The 11,557-nt window shown below is 35.0% G+C and overlaps 1 protein-coding gene across 1 annotated transcript; it reads left to right on the top strand.

The window, feature by feature from the left end:
• Window positions 1–3,761: 3,761 nt before the first annotated feature.
• LOC111804715 (linoleate 9S-lipoxygenase 6-like) lies at window positions 3,762–7,469 on the top strand. The gene is made up of 9 exons (XM_023689476.1): window positions 3,762–4,017; window positions 4,095–4,384; window positions 4,480–4,714; window positions 4,887–5,225; window positions 5,325–5,410; window positions 5,499–5,606; window positions 5,701–6,005; window positions 6,085–6,348; window positions 6,677–7,469. Exons 1-9 carry the CDS (start codon window positions 3,762–3,764, stop codon window positions 7,428–7,430), a joined length of 2,637 nt encoding a protein of 878 aa, XP_023545244.1. The 3' UTR covers window positions 7,431–7,469.
• Window positions 7,470–11,557: the final 4,088 nt, after the last annotated feature.

Genomic DNA, 11,557 nt, shown 5'->3' with positions numbered 1-11,557 from the left:
AATATGTAGATATGAGTATTCTTGTTTCTCACGCATGGTGGTGTACAAGGTCTAGATTGGATTGGGTTAGGGTTTTTTTTTTACCCAACCCAAAAATTCGGGTTGGTTGGATTGGTAACCCAACCCAACCCTCTATTTTCGGGTTGGGTCCGGGTTCGAGAGTAACGAAACATTCTTTATAAGAGTGTGAAAATCTTTCTCTAACCGACACATTTTCGATAATAGATAATGGGCCAAAGCAAAAATATCTACTAGCAGTGAGCTTAAGTATTCGACAAATCGAATCTATTCATAAAAAAAATCATTTATTTTGGCTTTTTAAGCGATACGTTAATAAAACAACAATTACACGTCAAATTTTCTTTAATAATTTTTTTATCGATTAAACCTAATTGAAAAATTTTTAAACACAAAATTTACATTAAATATTAGAGAATATTTAATATATATATTATATATAAAGCTAAAATTAAATAAAAGTTCTAACAAAAGCAGGAGAGGGAAAAAATCCACGTAAAACTTTAGGAATTGTGGTCGCCAGGGTTCGAACAAGGGAACACACATATGAGACGACCTATCGGTGCACGAAATGTGGCATGCTAGGAGTGCGAGTTCTTCCCCTGAAGTGTGTGGCTTACTCGTGCGTGGGCATACGCGTATAAGGCTCCTTGAGTGCGTGAAGGCGCGTGGGTGGCGCGTGAGGTTAGTTTTTCAACTTGTTCGACTCTCGTTGGACTGTTTCGCTCTCGTCTCGAAATTAATCATATTTTGACTTGAATTATGACCTGCCGGAGAAATTTTAGAAATTTTGAAAGTATTAATACGTGAAAAAGTTAGCTCGAAAAGGTACACGTCATTCAAGAAAGTAATCACACGGACTTTAGGCAAGTAATACTTATAAGAATCGCTAGGACATGCTAACATGTGAACATCTATTACCTTAAATGGTTTAAAAAATGCATGCTAAGACTTCAAAATGACATTTTTGAATGGGTATGTAGTATACTTATGTTATTGTAAAATTACGGTTAGGATCCTAGGTTTAGATTTATGAGAAACATGTTGTTTTACACGTTATGCAAAGCTAGAAATAAAGATAGCACGTGATTTAAAGTAATATTCAGTAAGTAACCCAATTGTTGGGGTCGATGTAGCTTGAGTATTTTAAGCATATGCGAGTATTTCTTAAAATACTCAACCCACGCATACTCTTATTTTTTCAAATGAAGCTAAGACACCCCTGTACGGATGACGACGTCGTGGAGAAGGCTATGACACTGAAGCTAGGATCATTGCATTCATGTTTGTTTTTGTAGCTCTTAAGCTAGATCAGGTTATTGCTTTATTTTATTTTATTTTATTTTATTTTTTTTGTTTAAATTCACGTTATGTCTGTTATATAATTTAAATGACTATATTATTAACGTTTAAGTTTATGACATTGTTTATACTCTCGAGATACAACTTCGTGCCCCAACCCCACATGATTCACATTTGAATTGTTTTCTTATTTTTAATTATTAAATACATAAAATTTAGTTGCTGTCTCATCTTCTAAAATCACAGATTTCTTGAAATGCTAAAAACGATAATATTATTATCTTTTATGTACAGAGACAAAAATTTACCCATAAATTTAAATATCAATTTTTTCTATTTTTTAATTTCTGAAATTTTTTCTCACTAATTCTCTAATTTTTTTTTTTTTTTTTAAAAAAAATGGGTTTTTGCACAAATGTCCGGGTGGGGATGGAGACAGAGAATATAAGCCCGTCTCTAGCACCATTTATCTAATAGAGAAAAAATGCTCATTCCCCATCTAATGGAGAATGCCCTCCCATTCCGGGCGGGTAAAATAGACATCTCTATGTCTGATACAATATTGTGCTTTTTGAACTTTTCGTTTCGGTCTTCCCTTTTAAAATGTGTCTGATAGAGAGAGGTTTTCACACCCTTGTAAAGAATGTTTCGTTCTCCTCCATAACCGATGTGGGATATCACAATCCACCCTCTTCGGTTTCCAGCGTCCTTCCTCGCACTTGTTCCCTTCTCTAATCAATGTGGAACCCTCAATTCACCTCCTTCGGGGCCTAGCGTCCTTGCTGGCACACCGCCTCGTGTCCACTCCCCCTTCGAGGCTCAGCTTCCTCGCTGGCATATCGCCCAGTGCCCGGCTCTAATACAGGCCCAAACCCACCACTAGCAAATATTGTCCTATTTGAGTTGTCCCTTCCACACTTCCGCTCAAGGTACTAAAACACATGGATTAGGGAGAGGTTTTCACACCATCATAAAAAAAGTCATTTAAAAAAAAAAAAAAATGGAAAGAACATTCGAAGTTTTTGTGTAAGAAGCTCGAGAGTATATGTAATGCTTAATGTCCAAGATTCAAATCAAAATTTGGAAACTTAATTATGGACATGAGATGTTACAGATGGTATCGGAGCAGAACCTCTCCAATAGAATATTGTGACACTGAGTAAAAGAGAGGTATAGGAATAAATCGAGACAAAATCTAAATGAGAGCGACCGTGAAGATAAGATAAGTAAGAAAAACTTAAAAAAAAAAAAGTTACAGTCTATATCAACAAGGTATACCTTCATTTTTTGTGGTTCAATTATAAAAACTTCATAGTAAAGCGTGCTTACGTGCAAGTAAAATTTAGAAAGTCTCTCTCTGAAAATATATTTATACTAAGCTATGTGGGGTGGGGCAGGTCGAAAAATTGAGCGAGGACGGGGATGGAGATTATCGTTGAAAAAACTCTATCTCCGCTCCCTCTTCCGTTCCGGTCTAAACGAGAAATCTCTACCCGTTCATATTTTATATATATAATAAAATAAAATAATAATAATTGGAGGGGGAGACGTGGATTATTCATAATAATTGAGAGTGGGACTGTGAATATTAATTGAATTGGCAGAGAATATGAGGGTGGAATTTGTTACTGTTACGGATAAGATATGGAAAATGAAAGATTGCAAGTTTCAATGCCCAAATTTAAAATATTATACGTCTATTTTATTATATTTATTTACTTAAATTATAAAAACTACTCCCAATTAAGTTCATTTTTCATTTTCATGCAATATTGAACTAAAATAAAATGTCACCGCCCATACATATTGTTATTTTTGGACGTTCCTCTCTTTAATTGATGTGGGATCTTACAATTTACTTTCTGTTGAGGCCCAACGTCTTTGTTCGGACATCGCCCAACGTCCTTGATGCACAGTGCCCTGTCTCTGACTCTAATACAATTTGTAACAGCTGAGGCCCACTGCTAACATATATTGTCATCTTTAGACTTTCCGTTTCACGATTCTCTTTAAGGTTTTTAAAACTAGTCTATTAAGGAGAAGTTTTCAGACACTTATAAAGAATGTTTGTCTCCATCTATAACTGATGTGGGATCTCATATAAAAATACTGTTGTATCGTTACAAAGTAGTGGTATATATAATAGTCCATATCAATTATCAAAACATATACGTCGTTAAAAATATAACGAAAAATAAAAATGTATAAATGATGATATGGACGTCGAAAACTAATTAAATAAATATATCTTTTGGAGTAAGATAGATGTATTATTGAGGGATTTGAAAATGTGAATGATGTGAGGTGTGGAGGTGGGTATGGCTATGAACATGTGTTGATATTGAAGAAAGGACAAAGTTTTTAGTGTTATAAATAGCATTCCCTGAAACCCTCTTCTCCAAACCATCTTCTCTAGCACTTCCAAATTAGAGACATACAAAATGTTTGGAATTGGGAAGAACATCGTAGAGGGAGCCTTGAATACCACCGGAGACCTTGCCGGCTCCGTCATCAATGCCGGCGGTAACATCATAGACAGAGTCACCCATCTCCGGGGAAAGAAGATCAAAGGGAAACTCATTCTTATGCGAAGCAATGTGTTGGATTTCACTGAGTTCCATTCCTCTCTTCTCGATAACTTCACGGAGCTGTTGGGCGGCGGCGTTTCTCTTCAGCTCATCAGCGCCACTCATGCTTGTAGCATCTCTCTTTCTCTATTCTCTCTCTTTGTTATCTCTATTTGGTGTCCACTTTGTAATGAGTGATATCCACAGCAAATGACTCACGAGGGAAGGTCGGGAGCAAGGCGTTTTTGGAGAGGTGGCTCACTTCACTCCCCCCGCTATTCACCGGAGAATCTGTGTTTCAAATCAACTTTAATTGGGAAGATGACTTTGGATTTCCAGGAGCTTTCTACATAAGAAATGGGCATACAAGTGAGTTCTTCCTCAAGTCTCTCACTCTTGAGGATGTTCCTGGCTATGGAAACGTCCATTTCGATTGCAACTCATGGGTTTACCCTTCTCGACGATACACGAAAGATCGTATTTTCTTCGCTAATCATGTAATCATTTGTTTTTCGTCTTTCTCTCTCTCTCTCTCTCTCTCGTCTTACTTTCGTCGAGGTTTTATGTTTTTAATGGAATTATTGGCACGTAGACATGTCTTCCAAACGACACACCAGCTCCTCTTCGTAAGTATAGAGAGGAAGAGCTCTGGAATTTGAGAGGAGATGGAACCGGAGAGCGGAAGGAATGGGATAGAATCTATGACTATGATGTCTATAACGACCTTGCTGATCCTGACGATGGTGACCATCGTCCTATTCTTGGTGGTAGCCAAGAGTATCCTTACCCTCGTAGAGGAAGAACTGGAAGACCACGAGCAAGAAAAGGTAAGACTTACTGTTTTCTAAGGTTAAATTATACTTTCACGTTTGTATTTAACTAACGTCAGGTTAAAGTAATAAATAAGTTAACGACCCATCAGTAAAAAGTTCAAATAGACATTTTTAAAACTAAGGAACTTATAATTTGAATCATGAAATCATATTTCTTTATTTGCAGACCACAACTACGAGAGTCGATTGTCACAAGTGATGAGCTTAGACATCTACGTACCAAAAGACGAGAATTTCGGGCACTTGAAGATGTCGGATTTCCTTGGGCATACCTTGAAAGCGGTTTCGATATCTATCAAACCAGGGCTTCAGTCCATATTTGATGTAACTCCGACCGAGTTTGATAATTTTAAGGAAGTTGATGATCTCTTTCAAGGAGGGTTTCCCGTTCCATTTAATGCGTTTAAGACTCTCACTGAGGACCTCACACCACCTTTGTTCAAAGCTCTTCTTAGAAATGACGGTGAAAAATTCCTCAAATTTCCCACTCCCCAAGTTGTCAAAGGTAACAATATGGATATCTTTTTCATACAACATGTTTTTAGACCAAATTTTACTAGTTTTTAGTTTATTATTGCATTGATCGTGTAATGATATGGAACAGATAACAAATCTGCATGGAGCACAGATGAAGAATTTGCAAGAGAAATGTTAGCCGGAGTCAATCCTCTAGTGATTCGTCGTCTTGAAGTAATCTTAATGCAGACTCAATATCAATTTTTTCAAATCTTATTCTTTTCTTTCCATTCATTAATTCAATTTATTTTTATATTCACAGGTTTTTCCACCGATAAGTAAGCTTGACCCAAAAGTTTACGGGAATCAAAGAAGTACAATCACTGAAGAACACATAAAGAATGATTTGAACGGACTCACAGTCGATGAGGTGATTTAAATGACTTCGAAAACAAATTTGATTTTTTTCTTCTCATAGTTTAGATGAAAATAGCCAAAAATGATTTGTTGATTATGTTGGATAGGCAATCAAACAAAACAAACTCTACATACTAGACCACCATGATGCGTTGATGCCATATCTTAGAAGAATAAATGCAACATCCACAAAAACATATGCCACAAGAACATTGCTCTTTTTGAAAGATGATGGGACTTTGAAGCCTTTGGTTATCGAGTTGAGCTTGCCACACCCTCAAGGAGATGAACTTGGTGCCATTAGTAAACTCTACTTCCCAGCTGAAAAGGGCGTCGAAGGCTCAATTTGGCTATTGGCTAAAGCTTATGTAGGTGTAAATGATGTTGGATATCATCAACTCATCAGCCATTGGTATGAATCTTTCCAAATAATTCTTCAATTCCAACGTATCAATTACGAACTTACGATACCAACTCTTTTGAAATTACAGGTTGCATACTCATGCAGTACTCGAACCTTTTATTATTGCAACACATCGACAATTGAGTGTGATTCATCCAATTCATAAGCTACTCGTTCCTCATTACAAAGACACCATGTTTATTAATGCATCGGCGAGACAAGTTTTGATTAATGCGAATGGTCTGATTGAATCGACCCATTTTCCATCCAAATATGCTATGGAATTGTCATCTTACATTTACAAGGAGTGGACCTTCCCTGACCAAGCACTACCTAATAATCTCATCAAGAGGTAAATCGGTTGAACACAATTCTCCATGAGAAACACTCGCACTCTTTATTAACACAAATGAAGAAGAGATTACAAGACTCTCTCTCTCAGCTTTGCATTTCTTGGGATGAAAAAACATTGGTAGGGTGGAAGGGTATTTATAGCAGACACTAACCATTTATTCTAGTAACAATTTATTCCTAAAATACCTAAATCATTTTTTTAAAATGCACCGACAATTGACTCATAGATAATTTGGTTTGACCTTATTGGACTAGTGATGATATATTAACAAAATCATCTTCGACATGAATTTCGTATTGACTTCCTTGGGGTTTGGTTTGTGTAGAGGAATAGCGGTTGAGGACTCAAATTCCCCGCATGGACTTCGACTACTAATAAATGATTATCCATTTGCTGTCGATGGGCTTGAGATTTGGTCGGCCATCAAATCATGGGTTACAGATTATTGTTCTCTTTACTACAAAGACGACAAGGCAATCCAAAACGACTTCGAACTCCAATCTTGGTGGACTGAGCTGCGGGAGAAAGGCCACGCTGACAAGAAACACGAACCATGGTGGCCAAAAATGCAAACTTTATCCGAGCTGATCGAGTCATGCACGACCATCATATGGATCGCTTCAGCTCTCCATGCAGCGGTGAACTTCGGACAATACCCATATGGAGGCTATGTTCTCAATAGGCCAACTACAAGCCGCAGGTTGATGCCTGAAGTTGGCACCGCTGAGTATAAGGAGCTTGAGTCCAATCCTGAGAAGGCCTTCCTAAGAACAATCACCTCAGAACTACAAGCACTTATTGGTATCTCAGTCATTGAAATCTTGTCAAAGCATGCTTCGGATGAGGTGTATCTTGGGCAAAGAGCTTCCATCGAGTGGACTTCGGATAAATTTGCATTGGAAGCGTTTGAGAAATTTGGGAAAGAGCTGTTTGAAGTTGAGAATAGAATTATGGAAAGGAATCAAGATGGGAAGTTGAAGAATCGATCTGGACCTGTTAACATGCCCTACACCCTACTTGTTCCATCAAGTACTGAAGGACTCACTGCCAAAGGAATTCCGAATAGCATCTCTATCTAAGTCGCCTAATTAGTATTTCAAGGGAGTTGTGTAATTTGAAGGTCGCAAATTACGCTTTAAGCTACCCATATATGAGGAAATAAAGACCATATTGTTAGTTTAATGTAGCCTTTTAGGGTTGGATTTCAAACTCAAAGTTCATGTACTTCGCATTTCTATTTAATGAATAAAAGTTGAGTTTAGAATTAATTTCAAATTTCATTCCAATGAAAATTTAGGGTTTGAAATTATACGCTAATGATAACATCCCCAACAAAATTACGCTTGCAAAATCTACGTATCAAATGTGGTTGTCCAACTACTTGATAACACCAACTGCTCTTGTCATATATATTTCTTATTGCAAATCTCCCTACGAGAGAACTGATTTTTATACCAAGTTGTGCAAGCTCAAGATTAAATTGAGCCACCAAAGCCAACACAATCAAATGGATTGAGATAATCATAATTCTTGAAAATATGTTTTTCAAGAACAGATAAGCAAACTTGCAATGAGACTTATTTTTCAATAATTGATGGTGAATGTGAGCACGTCTAGTAGTCGATGAAGTTAAGTCTTTCACAATATCCCAAATGTCACAACCTGGTACTCTGATACCACTTGTTGAGTCGTAATGCCACAATCTTCAATACTGTGATACCACTTGTTGTGTCGTAATGCCACAACCTTCAATGGTTTGATACCACTTGTTGTGTTGTAATGCCACAATCTTCAATGCTTTGATACCACTTGTTGAATCTGGCTACCAAATGTTGTACCCTAATGCCACAACCAAAATGTTCTGGTACCCAATTGTTATTTGGAAGCAGAAGCAAGATCGATCGCACTCACACACCAACAAACAAAAATTAAACAAACAACACAAAGATTTAGGTGGTTCAGAGAGAAGAAATCCCCCTACATCCACGGGTGATAGCCAATCACTATAACCAAAGTGTTTACAAGTGTATCTCTCACACTACAAAGCCTCTAAACAAAGTTCCTCCCAATTGTCTCTAGACAAATACAAAATGACAATGATTCCGCATCTAACCCATGAGAATATGAATAAAAAGGGTTATGAACTTAATGACTTATGAACCAAAGTAAATGAGAGTTATAACAATACATCTTCATACGAACTTACAACACTATAAATGAGTTGGGTCAATGCTCATAAGCTTTGCAAGTGAGCGAGGTTGACTGCTAGGGTTGGTCAAATGTTCTATGCCAAATTTGAGGCTCGATTTTCAATTTGGTTTCAAAGCTAATTGTGATGCTACTTCAATCACATTTTTATGGTGTTTTGGGTGGTGGATTTAAGGTAATTTATTAATAAAATATTTTATATTTTGATGTGTCTTATGTCAGACTTTAGTGCAACTTATTACTAGTTTGAATTTGTCAACATATTCGTAATCGATTAATATTTGGATAATATATTAGTTAGGAAATATATCTTCGTAATAAGTTAATATTTTCTGTTTGTGATTTGATGAGTAATATATTTTATTTTATTATAAGATTTAGTTAGCTTATATTTTTATTATTTGTAGGATTAGTTCTTAGCTTAAATCTTATTTAAACGTTATGAATATCAATGAAGATTGAACCTTCGATCATAATTTTATTTTTCATTTTTAACTCTGTTTTGTTTTCTTGAGTTCCCAATTCTATTTCTCATTCTTACCTCCGATGACTAATAATATTTTTAGATCTATTCACACTTTTGAGGGGTAGATATTGTGTCAGTTGGTATTAGAGCCAAGTTGGTAATCAAGGGTTTGATATTATTACTCAACGAGATAACAGTGGAAGTGCTTCTATAGGTATATCTATGGAAAAGATTGTTGGCAATAATTATAATTATTGGAAATTATGTATGGAAGGTTATCTAAAGGCGCAAGATTTGTGGGATTTAATTGAAGGTAATGATGCAGAAATTCCAGCAGATACTCCTCAGAATGCTGAATTACGCCGAAAATGGAAGATCAAATGTGGAAAAGTTTTATTTACCTTGTGAACTTTGATTAGCAAGGAATATATTGATCATGTTCTTGATTTAAAGTCACCAAAGCAAGTTTGGGAAACACTTCAAAAGCTGTTTACTAATTAAAATACAGCTCGATTGCAATTTCAGAGAATGAACTAGATGTGTAACTCAAGGTAATTTTTCTGAAGAATATTTCTTGAAAGTGAAAAAACTGTGTTCTGAAATGTCAGAATTAGATGCTGAAGAGACAGTGAGTGATGCTCGGTGTTGTCTTAGTCGTGGATTACGAAAAGACTTTATGCCCTTTGTTTCCTCAATACAAGGGTAGACAAATCAGCCTGCAGTTATTGAATTGGAGAATTTGCTTTCTAAGCAAATGATTAACAACAAAGAGCTTTCCCAAAGTCAGAAGATGTGTTGCATGTCAAATATCAAAGGAGATCGAATTTTCATTCATAGCCTTCATCAATTCAAAAGTGAGGAGTCGTCAAAGAAGTCATTTAAAGTTTGTTACAAGTGTGGAAAAGCTGGCCATTTCAAACGAGATTGTCGAGTGAAAATGGTGTGCGATCGTTGCGGAAAGCTAGGCCATATTAAGCCAAATTGCCGAATCAAAATGCAGGAATCAGAAGCAATTCAGGTTCAGGGGAAAAATGGAGTTTTAAAGGTCATGGTAAACAAGAATAAAAATGTGAGTGGATCATCTGAAATGTATGATCATTGCATATTAGAAGAAAGTGTTATCGCAGAAAATACATATTTAATGAGCAAGTTGCAAACATATTTACTAAAGCACTTGACAAAGTGAAGTTTGAAGTTTTTGGTAAGGCTCTCCGAGTTATTGAGAAATAAGCTTGCACTACTCTCATAATTGAGTGCAACTTATTGCTGGTTTCAATTAGTTAAGATATTCGTAATCAATTAATATTTTGAGAATATATTAGTTATAAAATATATTTTAAAATATTCGTAATCAGTTAATATTTTCCTTTTATGATTTGAGTTCTTTTATGATTTGAGTCGTAGTATATTTTATTTTATTGTCAAAGTTAATTTCTATTTTCCTTGTATTAGTTGATAGCTTGTATCCTATTTAAATGTAAATATCAATGAAGATTGAACATCCGATCCCAATTCTATTTCTCATTCTTAACTTAAGTTGGTAGCTTGTATCATATTTAAATGCTGTGAATATCTATGAAGATTGAACCTTCGATCCCAATTCTAATTCTCATTCTTAGCTCTGTTTTGTTTTCGTTAAGAATGAGAAATAGAAATAGAATTGTTCTATTTCTCATGCTTAACTATGTTTTGTTTGAGTTAAGAATGAGAAATATAAATAGAATTGGAATGGGAGGTGTGTATTCTCATTGATATTCATAACCTTTAAATAGGATACAAGCTACCTACCAACTAATATACGAGGAAAATATAAACAACTAATTAAATATTGATAATAAAATAAAATATACTACAAATCAAACCATAAATAATAAAGGAAGGAATATTAAGATATAATATCTAAGATATATTACATAACTAATATCTTCCCTAGATATTATATCTCAACCGTTTCCGTAATAATATTTTTAAGAGGTATTTACACTCTTGAGGGTAGATATAGTGTCATTTTAAACCAAATTTAATACTCAAATTACAGCTGTCTATCTGACAACAACCAAACATGCTCATAAGGATAATTTCATTATATTTCTTAGCTTTTGGAATAATGTAATTATTGAAATATATTTTAGATAGAAATAGTTAGATTTTGGGTCTGAATTTGTTAATAGTATATTTGCTATAATATTTGGTGAGTAGAATCTCTTATTTTTATAATTTAGTTTTATTATATTTAAATACTGTGAACATTGATGAAGATCGGATGGGACTTTTGATCCCACCTATGTATTCCAGACTTTCGATCTCACTTATGTTTCTTGGACTTTCAATTCTACCTCAGTTTTTCATTCTTAACATGACATCAGAGCTTCTCATTCTTAACATCGAATCAGAGATTCATTCTTAACCGTAATGAAAAAAATATCAACCAAATATATTCATATGTTTCAAAAAAAAAAATACTAATATTCTATTAATCAACTTTATAAAATATCACACCCACCAATAAAAAAATAAAAAAAATAAAAACAA

Source organism: Cucurbita pepo, chromosome LG11 (genome assembly GCF_002806865.2).
Source record: "Cucurbita pepo subsp. pepo cultivar mu-cu-16 chromosome LG11, ASM280686v2, whole genome shotgun sequence".
Taxonomy (NCBI): Eukaryota; Viridiplantae; Streptophyta; class Magnoliopsida; order Cucurbitales; family Cucurbitaceae; genus Cucurbita; species Cucurbita pepo.
Note: the sequence above shows the minus strand (reverse complement) of the source record. Positions and strands in the feature narration are given on the sequence as shown.